Raw genomic sequence first — 24018 nt, forward strand, 5'->3', positions numbered from 1 at the left:
TCTCCCTCCCTCCCTCCCTCTCTCCCTCTCTCTATCTCTCTATAAACTCCCTCCCCTCTCTCTCTCTTCCTCCCCCTCTCCCCCTTTCTCCCTCCCCCTCTTTCTCTCCCTAAACTTGTTCTCTCTCTAAACCTCTCTCCCTCCCTCCCTCCCTCTCTCCCTCCTCCTCCCTCCCTCTCTCCCTCTCTCCTTCTCCCTCCCTCCCTCTCTCCCTCCCTCCCTCCCTCTCTCCCTCCCTCTCTCTCACCCTCCATCTCTCTATAAACTCCCTCCCCTCTCTCTCTCTTCCTCTCCCTCCCTCCTCTCTCTCCCTCCCTAAACTTGTTCTCTCTCTAAACCTCTTTCTCTCTCCCTCTCTCTCTCCCTCCCTCCCTCCCTCCCTCTCCCCCTCTCTGCCTAGACTGCTGCACACCAGTAGAACTAGTTTGAAACACCTTTAGTGGGTGTATACAGGGGCATGTCAGTACAGCACCCTCGCCCTGCGCCGAGCGAGGAAGGGCTGACTGACAGCACATGCCTGCCTGCCTGGCTGCTTGTGGGACAGCCGTGGACACAGGGGAGGAGAGGAGAGGTTCCCCCTCGCAGCGACCCACAACTCACCAGATCCGTGTGAGGTTCTGTCCACAAGGAATGTCAGGGTGTTTGTTTTGGCCGGCAACCCATCTAGTGTCGCCTCCCTCTCACTCACTCACCGCTCCTGGGACTGTGGGTGTGTGTGTGTGTGAGTGTGGGACAGGGCAGCCCATGTACAAGCAGCAACTTGGTCTGAGCGACCCCGGGCACCGCTGATGCGATGGACTTGGAGCACAGGAGGTCCAGACAAGGCAGGAAACGGCAGCGACTCAGAGGTAAATCCGTTTCTACAGACGCCTGTTTATCTTGGGCTGCTCACGCCCCAGCGGACAGACACACACACACACACACACACACACACACACACACACACACACACACACACACACACACACACACATACACACACACACACACACACACACACACACACACACACACACACACACACACACAGACACACACACACACACACACACACACACACACACACACACACACACACACACACACACACACACACAGAGAGACCACACACACCACACACACACACACACACACAGAGACACACACACACACACACACACACACACACACACACACACACACACACAGACACACACACACACACACACAGACACACACACACACACACACACACACACACACACACACACACACACACAGAGACAGAGACAGAGACACACACACACACACACACACACACACACACACACACACACACACACACACAGAGACACACACACACACACACAGACGGACACACAGACACACACACAGACAGAGAGAGACACAGACACACACACACACACACACACACACACACACACACACACACACACACACACACACACACACACAGAGACACACACACACACACACACACACACACACACAGACACACACACACACACACACACACACACACACACACACACACACACACACACACACACACACACACAGACAGAGAGACACACACACACACACACACACACAGACGGACACACAGACACACACACAGACAGAGAGAGACACAGACACACACACACGCACACACACACACACACACACACACACACACACACACACACACACACACACACACACACACACACACACACACAGAGACAGACACACAGACACACAATGCTGGAGTAACTCAGCGGGACAGGCAGCATCTCTGGAGAGAAGGAATGGGTGACGTTTCGGGTCGAGACCCTTCTTCAGACTGAGAGTCAGGGGAGAGGGAGACACAGAGATAAGGGAGGGCGAGGTGTGAAAACAAGACATCAAAGGGGATGTGGATCAAGGAACATGGAGAATGGATCATTGCTAACTAGGGCTGGAGTAACTCAGCGGGACAGGCAGCATCTCTGGAGAGAAGGAATAGGTGGCGTATCAGATCAAGACCCTTCTTCAGACTGAAGAATGCTGCCTGACCCACTCAGTTCCTCCAGGATTTTGTGTCTATTTGTAGAGCAAACCAGTACCAACAGCAGCTTTTCACTGTACCTCGTTACATGTGACAATAAGACTAAACTCTCCAGTCTGAGACACATGTTGTGTCCCAATGTACAGAGCTTGTTTAGTTTAGTTTATACCAAAGACAGATACAAAATGCTGGAGTAACTCAGTGAATCAGGCAGATCCTTCGGACTGAAGAAGGCTCTCAGTCTGAAACGTCAGAGATGTCGCCTGACCCGCTGAGTTACTCCGGCACTTTGTGTCTGTCTAAAGACAAGATTTGTGTTTAGGATGGGGGTTTGACAGGAAGTGTCTCCTCTGTGTAATGGGTGCTCCAGTCTGAATCAGAGGGTTTGCTCATTGCTGTATAAAGGACAAGGATGACGTATGCGGGGCTGGACAGCCTGAGTTGTGTCACGGTGGGGCGACCTGCTGGTGCAGCCAGTGATGCTGTGTTGTTATTACCAGCATCCCTGTCACACCTGACCAGGTAAACACAGGTAGCGATGGAGGTATGTAATACCCCTTGGCTTGTGGGAGCTGAGCGCTGAGAAATATCTGTTCCCATTCCTGCTCGGATCCACCTGTCTGAACGAGTTACCTGCCTCAGGTGAGGCATTTTGTTTACTAGCTGGAGTCACAGCGTGGAAACAGGCCCTTCGGCCCAACTTGCCCACACCGGCCATCTACACAGGCAGCATCCCCACCTGCCTGTGTTTGGCCCATATCCCTCCAAACCTGTCCTACCCATGTACCTGTCTAATTGCTTCTCAAAAGCCTTGCGATAGTCCCTGCCTCAACTACCCCCTCTGGCAGCTCGTTCCGTACACTGCGGGAAAAGATGACCTCTCAGGTTCCGATAAAATCTTTCCCCCCTTCATCTTAAACCTACAGTGAATCGACACCCCAAGATGGTGTATGACTAGGCCAGGGTGCGACTGGTCCTCGATTATGCTGCTGGCCTTGCCGAGGCAGCCAGAGGTATACATGGAGTCAGTGGGAGGGAGGTTGGTCTCTGGGCTACGTCCACAATTCTCTGCAATTTCTGCCCCAAAGGAGTGAACACGGATGTAAACAAAAGGTGGACACAAAATGCTGGAGAAACTCAGCGGGTGAGGCAGCGTCTATGGAGAGAAGGAATAGGTGACGTTTCGGGTCGAGACCCTTCTTCAGACTGATGTCGGGGGGGCGGGGGGAAGAAGAAAGGAAGAGGCGGAGACAGTGGGCTGTGGGGGAGCTGGGAAGGGGAGGGGAAGGAGGGAGAAAGCAAGGACTACCTGAAATTGGAGAAGTCAATGTTCATACCGCTGGGGTGTAAACTGCCCAAGCGGAATATGAGGTGCTGCTCCTCCAATTTGCGGTGGGACTCACTCTGGCCACGGAGGAGGCCCAGGACAGAAATGTCGGATTGGGAATGGGAGGGGGAGTTGAAGTGCTGAGCCACCGGGAGATCAGGTTGGTTATTGCGAACTGAGCGGGGGTGTTGGGCGAAGCGATCGCCAAGCCTGCGCTTGGTCTCACCGATGTAGAGAAGTTGACACCTGTAACAGCGGATCCATGTTCTCCAGCGATGCTGCCTGACCCGCTGAGTTACGCCAGCACTTTGTGTCGCTCTTTGATCCATAAGGAGTTGCTTTGTGAGACCTTTGGTTCACTATGTTTAGAGTGTTCGCTAATCTTTGCCGCCTTAACCCCTCCCAATGGACTCAGACACTCTGACTCACCCTTCCATGTATATTCATTCAATAGCTTGCCATGTCTGAGATATCACTGAGAAATAATAGGAATTCTATTGTGGCCCTATCAGCACCAAGTCAGGACATATCTAGCTTGACCTTCCTACGTCACCTGCCGGCTATGAGGAAATGAAAGGGGTCAATAGACAATAGGTGCAGGAGTAGGCCATTCGGCCCTTCGAGCTAGCACCGTCATTCATTGTGATCATGGCTGATCATCCCCAATCAGTACCCCGTTCCTGCCTTCCTCCCCATATCCCCTGACTCCGCTATCTTTAAGAGCTCTCTCTAACTCTCTCATGAAAGCATCCAGAGAATTAGCCTCCACTGCCCTCTGAGGCAGAGAATTCAACAGATTCACAACTCTCCGGGTGAAAAGGTTTTTCCTCGTCTCCCTTCTAAATGGCCGACCCCTTATTCTCTGAAATCCAATAGCGAAAACTCACAAGTCTCAAAGTGATTGTTTTAAAGACCTGGACTGAGTGGAGGTGGAGAGGAATTTTCCAATAATGGGAGAGTCTAGGACCAGAGGTCAGAGTTGAGGGACGTTCCTTTCACTCCAAAGACGCGCAGCTTTGTCGGTGAATTGGCTTGGCATAAATGTGAAAATTGTCCCAGGTGCGTGTAGGATAGTGTTAGTGTGCCGGGGATCGCTGGTCGGTACGAACTCGGTGGGCCGAAGGGCCTGTTTCCTCGCTGTGTCTCTGAAAATAACAAATGGGTATTTTTAAGACAGACAGATAGACAGATTCTTGATTAGTACGGGTGTCAGGGGTTATGGGGAGAAGGCAGGAGAATGGGGTTAGGAGAGAGAGATAGGTCAGTCATGGTTGAATGGCGGAGTGGAATCGATGGGCCGAACTTAAAGAAATGTGACTTTAATTCTATTCATGCTGTTTTCTGATGGGGTTCCTTAAGGCCACAATGTTCAGAGCAAGGCCAGGCTTATTCTGAGCTACCCTCAAAGCCCCTCGCAGCTTTATGTTTAAGAAGGAACTGCAGATGCTGGAAAAATCGAAGGTGGACAAAAATGCTGGAGAAACCCGGAGGGTGAGGCAGCGTCTATGGAGCGAAGGAATAGGTGACTTTCCAGGTCCAGACCCTCCTTGGAAGGAATAGGTAACGTTTCGGGTCGAGACCCAAAGGGTCTCGACCCGAAACGTCACCTATTCCTTCGCTCCACAGATGCTGCCTCACCCGCCGAGTTTCTCCAGCATTTCTGTCTCCCTTGCTGCTTAATGGTCGTTTATAAAACAAGGCGACATTATATTTGATTTGTTTTCCCTCTCGATTCTCCTTACATCTATCCGTTCCAACACTCGCGGCAGCTACCGAGGGTTGTCAAGGGCCGTTTTGCGCCTTTCCTTCGTCGGTAGATGGAAGCGTGGACGACAATGGAGATAAAAGCGAGAATTGGTGGAAAACCCCCTGCGGTGCGGCCCGCATCTGTGGAAAGAGAGAAGCACGGGTCATGTTTCGGCTAACGTCCCACAGATGCCGAATGGCTTTTCTGTGCATTCCTGGCATTTCCCGGGCCACTTTTTTTTTGAGTCTGAAGAAGGGTTTTGGCCCGAAACGTTGCCTATTTCCTTCGCTCCATAGATGCTGCCCGACCCGCTGAGTTACTCCAGCATTTTGTGTCTATTTTCTGGGCAATTTTGTGCAACTGATGCCGAGGGGAAAGCATAATATTTCATTGAAGATAGAAACAAAAAGCTGGAGTAACTCAGCGGGACAGGCAGCGTCTCCGGAGAGAAGGAATGGGTGACGTTATCAGGTCGAGACCCTTCTTCAGACATCATATTCTTACATAACATTTTATTGAATGTTGGGACGGGCTCGATGGGCTGAACGGCCTACTTCTGTTCTATTTCTTACAGAAACATAGACAATAGGTGCAGGAGTAGAGGCCATTCGGCCCTTCGAGCCTGCACCGCCATTCAATATGATCATGGCTGATCAACCAACTCAGTATCCTGTACCTGCCTTCTCTCCATACCCCCTGATCCCTTTAGCCACAAGGGCCACATCTAACTCCCTCCCAATGAACTGGCCTCAACTACCTTCTGTGGCAGCGAATTCCACAGATGTCAGACACCTCTAAGACAAATGTGATTAGCTGGGTTTTTTATAGTCGCAGCAGGTGGCCGAAAATTTTCAACGTGTTGAAAATCCAGTGGCTACCAGAAAAAGGTACGACTCTTTGGGCGACAACGTGAGCCCAGGTGTAGGTGAGAATCAAGAGGGTCGGTTGGTGGGATCGTGGAGAATGGACTGGGGATAGGACTGGTGGAATTGCTCCGAGATCCAGTACGGGCGTTAATCTTACGGGTAAGGTTCGATCCCGACTGCGGGCGCTTGTCTGTACGGAGTTTGCACGTTCTCCCCGTGACCCGCGTGGGTTTCCTCCGAGCTCTTCAATTTCCTCCCACACTCCAAAGACGTGCAGGTTTGCAGGTGAATTGGCTTGGTGTAAATGTAAATTAGCCCCAGTGTGTGTAGGGTGTTGTTAGTAGGATTGCCGTTCGGGGCGGACAGCCGACGAGTTGGCGCGTGGCCTCAGCTTTGTAGAGATCGACGAGCCCATGCCGACCATCGATCACCCGCTCACACTAGAAGGGTCTGGACCCGAAACATCACCCATTCCTTCTCTCCAGAGATGCTGCCTGTCCCGCTGAGTTACTCCAGCTTTCTGTATCCATCTTCGGTTTAAACCAGCATCTGCAGTTCCTACCTGCACCCGCTCACACTGGTTCTATGCTATCCCACTTTCTTATCCACGCCCAACACACCAGGGGGCAATTTACAAAGGGCCAATTAACCTACAAACCCGCACGTCTTTGGGATGTGGGGGGGAGGAGGGGGGGGGGGGGAACCGGAGTACCTGGAGGAAACCCACGTGGTCACAGGGAGAACGTGCAAACTCCACGCAGACACTGGATTGAACCCGGGTTCAAGGTTCAACCCTACAAGGTTAATTCCCAGGATGGCGGGACTGTCGTATGCTGAGAGAATGGAGCGGATGGGCTTGTACACTCTGGAGTTTAGAAGGATGAGAGGGTATCTCATTGAAACATATAAGATTGTTAAAGGGCTTGGACACGCTAGAGGCAGGAAACATGTTCCCGATGTTGGGGGGAGTCCAGAACCAGGGGCCACACACAGTTTAAGAATAAGGAGTAAGCCATTTAGAACGGAGACGAGGAAACAATTTTTCTCACAGAGAGTTGTGAGTCTGTGGAATTCTCTGCCTCAGAGGGCGGTGGAGGCCGGTTCTCTGGATGCTTTCAAGAGAGAGTTAGATAGGGCTCTTAAAAATAGCGGAGTCAGGGGATATGGGGAGAAGGCAGGAACGGGGTACTGATTGGGGATGATCAGCCATGATCACATTGAATGGCGGTGCTGGCTCGAAGGGCCGAATGGCCGACTCCTGCACCTGTTGTCTATTGTCTATAACCCGGGTCTCTGTCGCTGTGAAGCAGCGGCACTACCTGCTGCGCCACCGAGCTACGATGTGTTCTCATGCCAGCTGGTGGACAAGCCATGATGGACGTAATCAGCCAACAGCCCCACAGTGATCAGTACAGGATATCCTGCGGAGAAATGCAAGTTGCGATCGAGATTTCAGAACAGGCAGAGTTTGAAGATAAATTGTCCACAGTTAATCGGCCAAACGTGTGAATGGAAACACAGCTAATATAGCTGCTGCCTAACAAACGCTCGAGTCCCCGGTTCAATCCTGATCTCGGCTCCCCTGTTCAGTTTATTGTCACGTGTACCGAGGTACAGTGAAAAGCTTTTGTTGCGCACTAACCAGCCAGTGGAAAGATACAAGATTACAATCAAGCTGTCCACAGCTCACAGATACATGATAAGGGAATAACGTTTCGTGCAAGGTAAAGCCAGTCAAGTCCGATCAAGGATAGTCCGATGGTCCCCGATGAGGTAGATAGTAGTTCAGGACCGCTCTCTAGTTGTGGTGGGATGGTTCAGTTGCCTGATAACAGCTGGGACAAAACTGTCCCTGAATCTGGAGATGTGAGCGTTTGTTTTCATACACTTCTGTACCTCTTGCCCGATGGGAGAGGGGAGAAGAGGGAGTGGCCGGGGGTGAGACTGGTCCTTGATGATGCTGCTGGCCTTGCCGAGGCAGCGTGAGGTGTAGATGGAGTCAGTGGAAGGGAGGTTGGTTTGTGCGACGGTCTGGGCTGCGTCCACGTGTGTTTACTCCTCTCTGCTCCACTTTCTTCCCACATCACAATGACATGTTGATCGGTCACTCAATTAGCTTGTGTATAGGTACTGTAAGTGGAAGAATTAATTCGTGAGAGTGTAGGGAGAATAGAATAGATGAAGGCAGGAGTAACTTAAATTGGTGAGTAATGGCCAACATGGTCTCCGTGGGCCCAAACTGTGTGTTGCTATGAATAAACTATGAATTCTACGAATAAACAGTCCGTTTCCACTAGTGGGAGAGTCTAGGACTAGAGGGCACAGCTTCAGAATTAAAGGACATGCTTTTCGGAAGGAGATGAGAAGTAGATGAAATTTCTTTAATCAGAGGGTGGTGAATCTGTGGAATTCATTGCCACAGACGGCTGTGGAGGCCAAGTCAATGGATATTTTTCAAATGCAGATTGATAGATTCTTGATTAGTGCGGGTGTCAGGGGTTACGGGGAGAAGGCAGGAGAATGGGGTTAGGAGGGGGAGATAGATCAGCCGTGATTGAATGGCGGAGTGGACTCGATGGGCCGAATGGCCTAATTCTACTCCTATCCCTTGTGTGGAGTCATACAGTCAAACCGCACGCAAACATGCCCCGTCAGCCCAACCTGTCCCTGCCGAGGGACTTCCCTATTTGTGAGGGGCCGGGATACTGAGATACACAGCCCAGGTACAGCAGGGAAACAGGCCCTTCGGCCCAACGCGTCCACGATGACCAAGATGTCCTCTCTCAGCTAGTCCCATTTACCCGCATTTGGCCAATATCCTTGTAGGCCTCTCCCATCATGTATCTGTCCAAGTGCCTTTTAAATGTAAATGTCCCAGCCTCAACTACACCCTCTGGCAGGCCATTCCATACACCCACCACCCTCTGTGTGTAAAAGTTACCCCACAGGTTCCTATTGAATCTCTCCCCGTCCCACCTTAAAGAAATGTCCTCTGGTCCTTGATTCCCTTATCCTCAGTAAAAGACTCTGCATTCACCCTATCAATGCCCCTTGTGACCGTATATGCCTCTGCAAGATCTATAAGATAAGATCACTCTTTAACCTTTTGCGATCTAAGGAATAAAGACCTAGCCTGCTCAACCGTTCCCAATGGAAGAGTCTCGACCCGAAATGTTACCTATTCCTTCGCTTCATAGATGCTGCCTCACCCGCTGAGTTTCTCCAGCATTTTTGTCAACCGCTCCCTATAGTTCAGGCCCCTGGCAAGATCCTCGTAAACTTTCTCTCCAGAAATATTCTCTATAAATCAATGCAGATCATGTTAAATGTATTCATAACCACACAGGGAGTTCCTGCACATTATGGAAATGAAGCCCTGGTGAAAAAGGTCAAAAAGATTAACGATAATGAGATGAGCTGAGGGAGACCAGCGAGACTTGAGGATAAACTTCTTCACCCAGAGAGTTGTGAATCTGGAAATCTCTGCCACAGAAGGCAGTGGAGGCCAAATCACTGGATGTTTTCAAGAGAGAGTAATGGCCCTGTCCCACTGTACGAGTTCTTTCAAGAACTCTCCCAAGTTTAAAATAAAATCAAACTCGTGGTAAGCACGGAGAATGAACGTAGCGGGTACGTCGGAGCTCGGGGGCGTCTCTTAGCGGCTCGTAACGCTAACGGCAGGTACTCGGGAAGACTCGCTAATGGCAGGTAAGACTCGTGCAGATTTTTCAACATGTTGAAAAATGTCCACGAGAGCCCCGAGTACCGACGAGCGGCCATTACCGTAAATCTCCGAGTTCGAATCAGGGCAAACTCGGGAGAACTCTTGGAATGAACTCGTACAGTGGGACAGGGCTTAGATTTAGCTCTTAGGGCTAAAGGAATCAAGGGATGTGGGGAGAAATCAGGAATGGGGTACTGCTTTTAGATGATCAGCCATGATCATATTGAATGGCGGTGCTGGCTCGAAGGGCTGAATGGCCTACCCCTGCACCTATTTTTCTATGTTTCTCGGAGAAAGATTGAACAAGGGCTTCTGGGGACCGTGTTCAAAGAAGGTTAAAATATTCTGAAGGGATTAGATAGATAGGTTAGATGTTTCCACTTGCAGTGGAATGTCAGAACCGGGAGCCATAATTATAAGATAATAACTGATAAATTCTATCGAGAATTCAGGAGAAGCATTTTCGCCCAAGCAATGGTTAAATTGTGGAATGTGCTTTGGTCATTAGTTGAGTTTGGAGAAGCAGTGTGGAAACAGCCCAGCGACTCCGCAGCGACCAGCGATCGATCGCCCGCACGCTGGTTGTACGTTTCCCCAGTTCCACGTCCAACACACACTAGGGACGATTTACAGAAGCCAATTAACCGTCAAACCTGCACGCCTTTGGAAAAGTGGGAGCAAACTCCTGGAGCACCCGGAGAAAACCCCACGTGATCACGGGGAGAACGTGCAAACTCCGTACAGGCAGCACCCGCGGTCAGGATCGAACCCGGGTCTCTGGCGCCGTGAGGCAGCAGCTCTACCGTGGCGCCACCGTGCATTTAAGAGTAACCGTGTGAACTACAGAAGGGAGAAAGGAATAGGAAGGTATATTGATGGGATGGGATGACTTTGCCTGTGACAAGCAAAACAGACTACCATACATCTGCACAAAACACAAAGTGCTGGAATAACTCAGTGACCATTGGATCTCAGTGACCGGTGGGAGTTCCTAGCCCAAGACCACACGCCAGGGTATTGAGGACCATGAAGCCGTGGATCAGGAGCTTGCAAACGCCCGGCATAAACTGCAGTAGGAGCACATGGCCTCACAAACTACCCATCCACCAGCCCGCCACCCTTTACCTCCAGAGATGCTGCCTGAGCCGCTGAGTTACTCCAACACTTTGTGTCTTTGTCCACTTCTGAAAGATTTGGAAATTCCCACATTGGCCTCATCGGTCACCCAAGGACCCCTGGACTATCTTTGATCGGACTCTGCTGGCTTTATCTTGCACTAATCTTCATTCACATGATTCCATTTATCATGTATCTGTACACTGCGAACGGCTCGATTGTAATCACGTATTGGCTTTCCGCTGACTGGCCAGCCCGCAAACAAAGCTGTTCACTGTACCTCAGTACACGTGACAATAAACTGAACTCAACTCAATCCATTCCAGCTGATCCATTTTAATTTAATATGTGGACTTTGGATTTTTTTTTAGTTTTAGAGATATAGCATGGAAATTGTCCCTGTGGCCTACACGAATCCTACACCGACCATCGATCACCCATTCACACTAGTTCTATGTTATTCCACATTCGTATCCACTCCCTACACACCAGGGGCAATTAATTTATAAACCCGCACCATCTTTGGGATGTGGTAATAAACTCAACTCAAAGGAAGCAAGTCGTCCTTGCTCTCAACAGAGTTTAGAAGGATGAGAGGGCATCTCATTGAAACATATAAGATTGTTAAGGGCTTGGACACGCTAGAGGCAGGAAACATGTTCCCGATGTTGGGGGAGTCCAGAACCAGAGGCCACACAGTTTAAGAATAAGGAGTAAGCCATTTAGAACGGAGACGAGGAAACACTTTTTCTCACAGAGAGTGGTGAGTCTGTGGAATTCTCTGCCTCAGAGGGTGGTGGAGGCCGGTTCTCTGGATGCTTTCAAGAGAGAGGTAGATAGGGCTCTTAAAATTAGCGGAGAAGGCAGGAACGGGGTACTGATTGGGGATGATCAGCCATGATCACATTGAATGGCGGTGCGGGCTCGAAGGACCGAATGGCCTACTCCTGCACCTATTGTCTATTGTCTAACAGCCTGTTTAAGACTAAAGGGAGGTGCTTAAATGTCTATGTTTCATGTCTAGACAAAGTGAAAAGATTTATTTGTGAACTTGTGCAACTAGTGTAAATAAAAGTGGTGAGAGATTAAAACTAGAGGTGGTTGTGAGTGCAAGTTTGGGGAGATACCTGGAATAATAAAGTGATCCAAATAAAACGTGTCAGTGACAGTGGGAAATGATGTGCTGTGGGGCAAGGATATTGTTGAAAGATATTTCGAGTAACGTAGATATCTGAGATTAACAAGAACATCTTCAGATAGAATAGTTGAGTTTAGCTTATTGTCACGTGTACCGAGGTCCAGTCAAAAGCTTTTGTGTTGCATGCTCTCCAGTCAGTGGAAAGACCATTCATGATAAATGTGAGGTTATCCACTTTGGTGGCAAGAACAGGAAGGCAGATTATTATCTGATTGGTGTCAGGTTAGGAAAAGGGGAAGTACAATGAGATCTGGGGGTCCTTGTTCATCAGTCACTGAAAGTAAGCATGCAGGTACAGCAGGCAGTGAAGGAAGCTAATGGCGCGTTGGCCTTCATAACGAGAGGAGTTGAGTACAGGAGCAAGGAGGTCCTTCTGCAGTTGTACAGGGCCCCGGTGAGACCACACCTGGCGTATTGTGCGCAGTTTTGGTCTCCCAATTTGAGGAAGGACATTCTTGCTATTGAGGGAGCCCAGCGTAGGTTCACGAGGTTAATTCCCGGGATGGCGGGACTGTCGTATGATGAAAGAATGGAGCAACCGGGCTTGTATTCACTGGAATTTAGAAGGATGAGAGGGCATCTTATACAAAACATATAAAATAATTACGGGATAGGACACGCTAGATGCAAGAAACATGTTCCCGATTTTGGGGGAGTCCAGAACCAGGGGCCACAGTCTTAGAATAAAGGGGAGGTCATTTAAGACTGAGGTGAGGGAGAAAAAATTCTCCCAGAGAGTTGCGAAGTTGTGGAATTCCCTGCCACAGAGGGCAGTGGAGGCCAAATCACTGGATGGATTTAAGAGAGAGTTAGATAGAGCTCTAGGTGCTAGTGGAATCAAGGGATATGGGGAGAAGGCAGGCACGGGTTATTGATAGGGGATGATCAGCCATGATCACAATGAATGGCGGTGCTGGCTCGAAGGGCCGAATGGCCTCCTCCTGCACCTATTTTCAACGTTTTCATGTTTCTATGTTCATTGAATGACTTTATTTGATTGTAAGAATGTATAGTCTCTCCACTGACTGGATAGCACGTGAAAACAAAAAGCTTTTCACTGCACACGTGACAATATACTGATGACAAGGTAGTTATGATTCCCCTAAATTGCCCAATTTAATTGGGAAATATGCCAATGGCACTTCTGATTCACAGTATTGTGCCTGAGATGTTGCAGTGGAAAGTTACCAGAGTTGAGTTAGTTTTCCTGGGCCTGACTCACCGCTCGGCCTGCAGATCAGAAGGAGGCAAGATGGAGGTGTAACGATGAGATCATAGCTACCCGCCCGAGCTTATGCTTTGAAGGCTTTCACAAGATGATAAATGAAGGAGTGAATGTTGTTGTTGCTCGTTAGAGCTTTCGGAAAGGCTTTCGACTTTACGCTTCCGAGATACAGCGTGGAAACAGGCCCTTCACCCATCTAGCCCGTGTTGACCAGCGATCGTGCTGGAGTAACTTGGGCAGGTATGGGCAGCGTCTCCGGTGAACAGGGATAGGTGAAGTTTCAGGTCGAGAACCTGCTTCAGACTGAGAGTTAGGCGAGAGGGAAACTAGGTATGAAAAGGTACGGAACACATCAGAAGAGCCCACAATGATCCATTGTTGGCTGTGGAGGAGGTGATAACGGGGGGATCCAAACAGTGAAGCTAGCAGGACTCGTTGACAGGTTAGTGGATTAGAGATATTTAGTCTATCCCTACTTTAGTTTAGTTTAGTTTAGAGGTACAGCGCGGAAACAGGCCCTTCGGCCCACCGACCAGCGATAGATAATAGACAATAGGTGCAGGAGTAGGCCATTTGGTCCTTCGAGCCAGCACCGCCATTCAATGTGATCATGGCTGATCATCCCCAATCAGTAACCCGTTCCTGCCTTCTCCCCATATCCCCTGACTCCGCTATTTTTAAGAGCCCTATCTAGCTCTCTCTTGAAACTATCCAGAGAACCGGCCTCCACCGCCCTCTGAGGCAGAGAATTCCACAGACTCACAACTCTCTGAGAAAAAGTGTTTCCTCGTCTCCGTTCTAAATGGCTTACCCCTTATTCTTAAACTGTGTGTGGCCCCTGGTTCTGGACTCCCCCAACATCGGGAACATGTTTCCTGCCTCTAGCGTGTCCAAGTCCTTAACAATCTTATATGTTTCAATGAGATACCCTCTCATCCTTCTAAAATCTCCTCACACTTACACTACCTTACACACACTAGGGACAATTTACATTTTTACCAAGCCAATTAATCTACAAACCTGCACGTCTTTGGAGTGTGGGAGGAAACTGGAGATTCTGGTGAAAAACTACGCAGGTCACGGGGAGAACGTACAAACTCCGCACAGTCAAGCACTCGTAGTCAGGATTGGACGCGCGTCTTGGCGGTGTAAGGCAGCAACTCTACCGCTGCACCACCGTGCCGCAGAAGCTGCTCAGTGAAGACTACATTTTATTTTGTATATAACATACAATGAGCCAAAGATTGTAGTCACCACTAAGTCACATTATTTGGGGAAATGCTCTAACACTCCATCAAACCTGGTTGTGTCGATGGAATGGGAGTTAATGGCTGATCATCCCCAATCTTGGGAAATATCATTAGATAAAAAGTACGATCATATTACTATTTGTTGGAATTTTCTGAGAGGAAATGAACTCTTAGATTCATAGAGTGACACATTGTGGAAACAGGCCCTTCGGCCCAACTTGCCCACACCGGCCAACATGTCCCAGCTACACTAGTCCCACTGGCCCACATCCCTCTAAACCTAGATTCCTCTTTTTCCCGACATTATGAGAGTGAGCGCTTGTATTAGCTGTAAAACGCTTTGAGAAGCCCTGAGGTACAGGATGGGGCTGCAATGATCAGGCAGCCAGAAGCATTCATTTGCACAGATAGCCGGTTGTACAGGAGCCTTTCAATTCACTGGAGTCCACTTTATTATGAGGTTGCAAAACTTTTTCTTGCACGTCAGATAATAAAATGACCCAAACTATGTTAAAGCATTGAGTCAGAGTTTGAAATGCAGGATGCTTTATTTTTCTGTTTTGCTATTTCTCCACATGCTTATTTTCAGATGCGTTCATAAGGTCATAGGTGGTAGGAGCAGAATTAGGCCATTCGGCCCATCAAGTCTACTCCGCCATTCAATCATGGCTGATCTATCTTTCCCTCTCAAGCCCATTCTCCTGCCTTCTCCCCATAACCCCTTACACCCGTACTAATCAAGAATCCATCAATCTCCACCTTAAAAATATCCATTGACTTGGCCTCCACAGCCTGCTTGTGGCAATGAATTCTACAGATTCACCACCCTCTGACTAAAGAAAGTCCTCCTCATCTCCTTCCTAGAGACCTCTGGTCCAAGACTCTCCCACTAGCAGAAACATCCTCTCCACATCCACTCTGTCCACAGTTAGATTTTGAACCACCTCCTTTTGTCTGCCGATCTTCCTTGAACCTCCCCGCCATTCCGGGTGTCGGGGGTTATGGGGGAGAAGGCAGGAGAATGGGGTTAGGAGGGACAGATAGATCAGCCATGATTAAATGGCGGTGTGGACTTGATGGGCCGAATGGCCCAATTCTACTCCTATCCCTTTTAACCTTTTTACAGCTGAAACCTTCCCTACATGTCGCAATTGATGCCAGAATGGCTTTAATTGTCCCGTTTCCCGTAATTCACCTGCGTGTCACCAATGTGACTCATTATCTTCCACCCCGTCATCTGTTAGTTTTCCTGGTTGATGTTTGATATTTAGATGCACGGCCTTTTGAATTTATTTCGTGTTTACTAGGACTTGTTTTTATCTCCCCGAGTTAAATTTCTTTTTGAGATTTTAGATTTCAATATGAACTGCTACTAGTTGTGCCGAGCCTGTGTCCCTGCTCGGTGATACACCAGGTCCTTATAAACGGGCGGCACGGTGGCGCAGCGGTAGAGTAGCTGCCTCACGGCGCCAGAGACCCGGGTTTGACCCTGGCTATGGGCACCGCCTGTACGGAGTTTGTACGTTCTCCCCGTGACCTGCGTGGGTTTTCTCCGGTTTCCTCCCGCACTCCAAAGACGTACAGGTTTAGACAATAGATAATAGACAATAGGTGCAGGAGCAGGCCATTTGGCCCTTCGAGCCAGTACCAGAACAAGGGGTCACAGTTTAAGGATAAGGGGGAAATCTTTTAGGACCGAGATGAGAAAAACATTTTTCACACAGAGAGTGGTGAATCTCTGGAATTCTCTGCCACAGAAGGTAGTTGAGGCCAGTTTATTGGCTATATTTAAGAGGGAGTTAGATGTGGCCCTTGTGGCTAAAGGGATCAGGCGGTATGGAGAGAAGGCAGGTACAGGATACTGAGTTGGATGATCAGCCATGATCATATTGAATGGCGGTGCTGGCTTGAAGGGCCGAATGGCCTACTCCTGCACCTATTGTCTATTGCCAACAGAAACATAGAAACATAGAAAATTGGTGGAGTAGGCCATTCGGCCCTTCGAGCCAGCACCGCCATTCAATGTGATCATGGCTGATCATCTCCAATCAGTACCCCGTTCCTGCCTTCTCCCCATATCCCCTGACTCCGCTATCTTTAAGAGCCCTATCTAGCTCTCTCTTGAAAGTATCCAGAGAACCTGCCTCCACCGCCCTCTGAGGCAGAGAATTCCACAGACTCACCACTCTCTCTGAGAAAAAGTGTTTCCTCGTCTCCGTTCTAAATGGCTTACTCCTTATGTTTGTAGGTTAAAATGTGTAAGAAAGAACTGCAGATACTGGTTTGAATCGAAGGTAGACACAAAATGCTGGAGTAACTTTTCTCCAGAGATGATGGGTAACGTTTCGGGCCGAGACCCTCCTTTAGACTGTTCAAACAAATCAAACAATTGTTGAAATCAATTCTTAAAACATTATAGCAGCATATTTGAAAAACCATAAACAAACGAGTGACATCGTGTCTTCATTAAAGTGAAATTGTGTTGGACAAATTGAAGAGAACGTCCTGAGGAGATATTGACTGGAGTGGATAAAAGAGAATTATTCGACAGCTGTGTTTGAATTTTTAAAGGACGTTTCGCAAGTTTAATTCACAAGAGCTCTTTGCATTGTTTAGCAGGCATTAGACAATAGGTGCAGGAGTAGGCCATTCGGCCCTTCGAGCCAGCACCACCATTCAATGTGATCATGGCTGATCATCCCCAATCAGTACCCCATTCCTGCCTTCTCCCCACATCTCCTGACTCCGCTATCTTTAAGAGCCCTATCTAGCTCTCTCTTGAAAGTATCCAGAGAACCTGCCTCCACCGCCCTCTGAGGCAGAGAATTCCACAGACTCACCACTCTCTGTGAGAAAAAGTGTTTCCTCGTCTCCGTTCTAAATGGCTTACTCCTTATTCTTAAACTGTGTGGCCTCTGGTTCTGGACTCCCCCAACATCGGGAACATGTTTCCTGCCTCTAGCGTGTCCAAGCCCTTAACAATCTTATATGTTTCAATGAGATACCCTCTCATCCTTCTAAAATCTCCTTACACTTACACTATCTTACACACACTAGGGACAATTTACAATTTTACCAAGCCAATTAACCTACAAACCTGCACGTCTTTGGAGTGTGGGAGGAAACTGGAGATTCTGGCGAAAAAACTGCGCAGGTCACGGGGAACTGGTTCTGGACTCCCCCCAAAAGGGGGAGCAAAGAGTATTGATGAGTAGGTCATTTTCAGGTTGGCAACCGGGATCCCTGCTGGTTCTGCAGAGTCTGAAGAAGGATCTCAATCCAGAACATCACCCATTCCTTCTCTCCAGAGATGCTGCCTGTCCCGCTGAGTTACTCCAGCATTTTGTGTCCATCACTGGTGTAAACAATGAATATAAAAGGCGAGACCCTTGTGACTTGTGCATTGAAGGTAGGAAGCGAATGTACGTTTCGGGCAAGGTTCACTAGGATGAGTGGTCCTAGAGGGAAAGGGTTAATCACGCTAAGCAATGTCAGGGGTAACTCAGCGGGTCAGGCAGCATCTCTGGAGAAAAGGAATAGGTGACGTTTCGGGTCGAGACCCTGTTCCTTTCCTCCAGAGATGCTGCCTGACCCGCTGAGTTACTCCAGCACTTTGTGTCTGTCTTCAGTGTAAACCAGCATCTGCAGTTCCTTCCTACACAATTTCAGGCCTCACTCATTGGAGTTTAGATGGATGAGAGGTAATCTTATTGAAATGTACAATATTCTGCAGGGCTTGGACATGGTCAATGCTGAGAGCAAGGGAGATTCAGGAACACTTTTAAAGACTGAGGAGAGGTGGAGTTTCTCTTTTCTCCCTCTTCACGGTTTTGAGTCTTTGACATATTCCTTGACATAGGGAGCTTAGTTTAGTTTAGTTGAGTTTAGAGATACAGTGCGGAAACAGGCCCTTCGGCCCACCGAGTCCATGCCGACCAGCGATCCCCGCACATCAACACCATCCTACACACACTGGGGACAATTTACATTTACACCAAGCCAATCAACCTACAAGCCTGCGCGTCTTTGGAGTGTGGGAGGAAACCGAAGATCTCGGAGAAAACCCCACGCAGGTCACGTGGAGAACGTGCAAACTCCGTATAGACAGCAGCCGTAGTTGGGATAGAACCCGGGTCCCTGGCGCTGTGAGGCAGTGACTCTACCCGCTGCGCCACCCTGTGGGGATTGACTAACTGAGGATATTATGCATCATTTTCCTCCGCTTCTCTGGGTGGATAACCACACCGATCACTTTGTTATTAGCAGTGGAATGAAAGTTGTTGGGACGTGTGCAGGTTGTGGCTCTGGGCCAAGAACTGGCGGAGAATATCGAGACACTTCACAGACCAGCAGCATTGTGGCTGAAGGCACTGATATCAGAGTTACTGACTGCTCAATGGTAAGAACCTGTGCGTTGTGACACTGAAACTCACAGACTTGAATATCTCAGAGAAAAACCTCTTGGTCTGTATTGGATTATTCAACAGCTATTCATCAGCCTCTCAAAGACATCTGGGTTAATTGTCAGGCCTTGCTCTCCGTGGATTGTCACCTTGTCGTGGTGGAGAAGCTTGTGTGGTCCTGAGATTCAGAGAGCGATGCCGTCTGGAGCGATGCTCCTGGTAGGGCCACCCATTGCGGTAAGGTCGAGGGGGAGGACTCTGACAAAGAGCCAATCCAACCAAGACCTCAACGGTGGAACAGGCGGAGGACGATGGCTGACCTTAGTGGAGCGTCACAACGGCTGGGAAGGCGGATGAAGGCTGCAGCAGAAAAGGGTCTCCGGTCGTCTTGGACTCCATGACACTGGATCCTGACCCAGATCTGTCAAGGACCGTGTGGTGGCTGTCTGTGCACCAGTCTCCCCACGTTAAACAAAGTCACGCACTGGAGTCCTCCATATAGGGAGACAACCATGTCTCTGCGCGGAGCTCCCCCCCCCGTGGGCTCTGCGCGGAGCTCCCCCCCGTGGTCTCAGCGCGGAGCTCCCCCCCGTGGTCTCTGCGCGGAGCTCCCCCCGTGGTCTCTGCGCGGAGCTCCCCCGTGGTCTCTGCGCGGAGTTCCCCCCTGGTCTCAGCGAGGAGCTACCCCGTGGCCTCTGCGCGGAGCTCCCTCGTGGTCTCAGCGCGGAGCTCCCCCCGTGGGCTCTGCGCAGAGCTCCCCCCGTGGTCTCTGCGCGGAGCTCCCCCGTGGTCTTTGCGCGGAGCTCCCCCCGTGGTCTCAGCGCGGAGCTCCCCACGTGGTCTCAGCGCGGAGCTCCCCCCGTGGTCTCAGCCCGGAGCTCCCCCGTGGCCTCTGTGCGGAGCTCCCCCATGGGCTCTGTGCGGAGTTCCCTCGTGGTCTCTGCGCGGAGCTCCCCCAGTGGCCTCTGCGCGGAGCTCCCCCTGTGGTCTCAGCGCGGAGCTCCCCCTCGTGGTCTCCACGTTGGAGCTTCCATTGGGAGGGGGGGAGGCAGAAGAATTAATATACCATTAAATGATCTCTGTGCAAAATAAAAGATTGCATGTCTAAGCTTGCGTGCGGATGCAATTACACAGACGAGGAAGTGGTATATCAAGGTGCCAATGCATGTCCACAGGAGGTTACCCAAACAAAGTGAACAAGATCCAGACTTCTTAGAATTGGCATCGGTGAGTGACATCGCAGTAGAGTTGCTGCCTCACAGCTCCAGAAGCCCAGGATCGATTCTGACCATGGGTGCTGTCTGTACGGAGTTCTTCCTGTGGCCCGCGTGGGTTTCCTCCTGGTGCTCCGGTTTCCTCCCACATTCCAAAGGTGTGCGGGTTTGTCGGCTAATTGGCTTCGGTAAGTTGTAACGTTGCTCCTCGTGTTGGTGTACGGGGTGATTTCTGGCCGGCACGGACTCGGTGGGCCGAAGGGCCTGTTTCCACGCTGCATCTCCAAAGCCTCCGAGTTCCCGGGGCCACAGTCTCTGATCAAGAGTCGATTCCTCCTACTAGGGTAACCATGTAATTGGAGACAAAAAGTGACCTTTGCCTTCACCGGACCCGTCATTAGGTCACCGCGCTACGATGCCAAGAACTACACGCTGCCCTCTGTATCTTTCCGAAGGCAGACACAAAATGCTGGAGTAACTCAGCGGGACAGGCAGCATCTCTGGAGAGAAGGAATGGGCGACGTTTGGGGTCGAGGCCCTTCTTCAGACTGATTCCTTCTCTCCAGAGGTGCTGCCTGTCCCGCTGAGTTACTCCAACATTCTGTGTCTAGAGGTCGTGGCTTTCAAGTGACAGGGGAAAAGTTTAAAGGAGATTTATTAGGCAAGTTTTTGTTTTACACAGAGGGGTGGTGGGTGCCTGGAACGCGCTGCCAGGTGTGGTGGTGGTGGAGGCAGATGCGATCGTGGCGTTTAAGAGACTCTTTGATAGGCCGTGTTTAAGAAGGAACTGCAGATGCTGGAAAATCGAAGGTAGACAAAAATGCTGGAGAAACACCAGTTTGAGTTTCTCCAGCATTTTTGTCTCTCTTTGACAGGCCCATGGATATGCAGGGAATGGAAGGATATGGATCAGGCACAGCAGGCAGTGAAGAAGGCGAATGGTATGTTAGCATTCATAGCAAAAGGATTTGAGTATAGGAGCAGGGAGGTTCTACTGCAGTTGTACAGGGTCTTGGTCAGACCACACCTGGAGTATTGCGTACAGTTTTGGTCTCCTAATCTGAGGAAGGACATTCTTGCCATAGAGGGAGTACAGAGAAGGTTCACCAGACTGATTGCTGGGATGTCAGGACTTTCATATGAAGAAAGATTGGATAGACTCGGTTTGTACTCGCTAGAATTTAGAAGATTGAGGGGGGATCTTATAGAAACGTACAAAATTCTTAAGGGGTTGGACAGGCTAGATGCAGGAAGATTGTTCCCGATGTTGGGGAAGTCCAGAACAAGGGGTCACAGTTTAAGGATAAGGGGGAAATATTTTAGGACCGAGATGAGGAAATCATTTTTCACAGAGAGTGGTGAATCTATGGAATTCTCTGCCACAGAAGGTAGTTGAGGCCACAGTTCGTTGGCTATATTTAAGAGGGAGTTAGATGTGGCCCTTGCGGCTAAAGGGATCAGGGGGTATGGAGAGAAGGCAGGTACAGGATACTGAGTTGGATGATCAGCCATGATCACATTGAATGGCGGTGCAGGCTCGAAGGGCCGAATGGCCTCTCCTCCTGCACCTATTTTCTATGTTTCTTGCACACGCGCTGTTCTTTAAACTGTGACGAAGCACCTGAGGATTTACTGCCAAAAATCCTGGCAAATGCAGGCTGGCGAAGTTGTAAACAAGGCGAGGAGCTGGCTTTGTGGAGCAGAGCCGTTGGCCTGGAGCGCTGCACCGCGCCACGCCCGGGACAAGCGGCAACTCGCGGCCGTGTGACCCGCTGTGACAAGCCCGCTCGCCGGTGGATGGAAACCACGCAGTGAGTGCTGGAGTACTGTGCGCAATTTTGGTCTCCTGGTTTGAGGAAGGACATTCTTGCTATTGAGGGAGTTCAGCGTGGGTTCGTTCCCGGGATGGCGGGACTGACCTATGAGGAAAGAATGGGCTTGTATTCGCTGGAATTTAGAAGGATGAGAGGTTGATCTAATAGAAACATATACACTTGTGAAGGGATTGGGACAGGGTAGATGCAGGAACAAATGTTCCGTATGTTGGGGGAAAGACGAGGACAGTTTATGAATAAGGGGTCGGTCATTTAGGACTGAGATGAGGAAGAACTTTTTCACCCAGAGAGTCAAGTCAAGTCAACTTTATTTGTTCAAGAAGGAACTGCAGATGCTGGAAAATCGAAGGCACACAAAAATGCTGGAGAAACTCAGCGGATGCAGCAGCATCTATGGAGCGAAGGAAATAGGCAACGTTTCGGGCCGAAACTCTTCTGAGTTTCGGCCCGAAACGTTACCTATTTCCTTTGGGTTTCGGCCCGAAACGTGACCTATTTCCTTCGCTCCATAGATGCTGCTGCTCCCGCTGAGTTTCTCCACCATTTTTGTCTACCTTCAACTTTATTTGTCATATGTGCATACAAGTTGTACAGTGAAATGAAAGTGGCAATGCCAGCAGGATTGTACAACACAACACAACACAACACAACACAACACAAGAAAAGAACAGAACCAGTATTTACATATTAAAAAATTGACACAACAGTAAATGAGTCCCTGGTGAGATCAGAGTTTACGGTCCTGACGGCCTGTGGGAAGAAACTCCGTCTCACCCTCTCTGTTTTCACAGCGTGACAGTGGAGGCGTTTGCCTGACCGTAGCAGCTAGAACTGGAACAGTCCATTGCTGGGGGGGGTAGGGGTCCCCCATAATGTTGCTGGCTCTGGATCTGCACCTCCTGGTGTATAGGTCCTGCAGGGGGGCGAGTGTAGTCCCTATAGTGCGTTTGGCCGAACACACTACTATCTGCAGGGCCTTCCTGTCCTGGGCAGAGCTGTTCCCAAACCAGATCGAGATGTTGCCGGACAGGATGCTTTCACAAGCTCTAGAGTTGAAGGACTGAAGGATCCTCAGAGAATTTTTTTTTCACACGGAGAGAGTGGTGAATCTGTGGAATTCTCTGCCACAGAAAATAGTTGAGGCCACAGTTCATTGGCTATGTTTAAGAGGGAGTTAGATGTGGCCCTTGTGGCTAAAGGGATCAGGGGGTATGGAGAGAAGGCAGGGATGGGATACTGAGTTGGATGATCATATTGAATGGCGGTGCAGGCTCGAAGGGCCGAATGGCCTACTCCTGCACCTATTTTCTATGTTTCTATGTTTCTATGTTTCGTGACATGCGCCAGACTCGGCGTTGGCCCTGAACGTGCTTTCCCTTTGCCGTCCCACAGAGATGCACATTTCCAATGGCGGGGAGATGGAGGCTGTCAAGGGCGAGCTGATGGATAGACCCTGCCTGAAGAACCACATGACCACGTGCCAAGGGGAGAGCGTCTCGTTCAACGCCGCGGGCGAGCCAGCGCTGAACGGCAAACGGAGAAACAGCCTGGACGTGCCGAGCGGCGAGGAAACGGGAGAGAAAGGCGAGCAGGAACCAAGGGCCCAGAGGAACCCCAACGCCTGCCTCTGCAGGCAGCAGATCCTGAGGCCCAAGGCGGACCTCAAGAGACAGTCGGCTCTGCCCATCGCCATCGGCGAGCCTCCCCCGGTCGACGACGAACCGCTCGGGGGGGGGCCGGGGGCAACGGAGAGGTGGATGCTGGGCGACACGGGCCAGGAGGCAGCGTTGGTCACTCCGGCCCTGTCTGGCCGCCAGATCGTGGGCAAGGCTGACAGCTGGCCGCACCAGCGCTTCCCCGCGGGCACCAGCTTCGGCGCCGCCTCCAAGAGCGACTTCTCGCTCAACACGCTGCAGGTCGAGGCCGAGAGGGACGATTTGGGCGCACGGCACCGGAGACCATCGCAGAGCTCGGACCCGGAGAAAACCGCAAGTAAATGCCCCCACATCTTACTCCGCCTTCTTGTTACTGAGTGTGTAAGAAAGAACTGCAGATGCTGGAACAGTCGAAGGTGGACAAAAATG

At 50.2% G+C, this 24018-nt stretch overlaps 1 protein-coding gene across 1 annotated transcript in view; it reads left to right on the forward strand.

Annotated features, from left to right (window-relative positions):
• Positions 1-408: 408 nt before the first annotated feature.
• Positions 409-24018, forward strand: part of LOC116990312 — a 58253-nt gene continuing 34643 nt past the window's right edge. The window contains exons 1-2 of the mRNA XM_033047820.1: positions 409-848; positions 23327-23926. Of these exons, the coding sequence (XP_032903711.1) occupies positions 794-848; positions 23327-23926 (655 nt within the window). The 5' untranslated portion in view covers positions 409-793. The remainder of the gene's footprint in view (positions 849-23326; positions 23927-24018) is intronic.

Source organism: Amblyraja radiata, chromosome 31, assembly GCF_010909765.2.
Source record: "Amblyraja radiata isolate CabotCenter1 chromosome 31, sAmbRad1.1.pri, whole genome shotgun sequence".
Lineage (NCBI taxonomy): Eukaryota > Metazoa > Chordata > Chondrichthyes > Rajiformes > Rajidae > Amblyraja > Amblyraja radiata.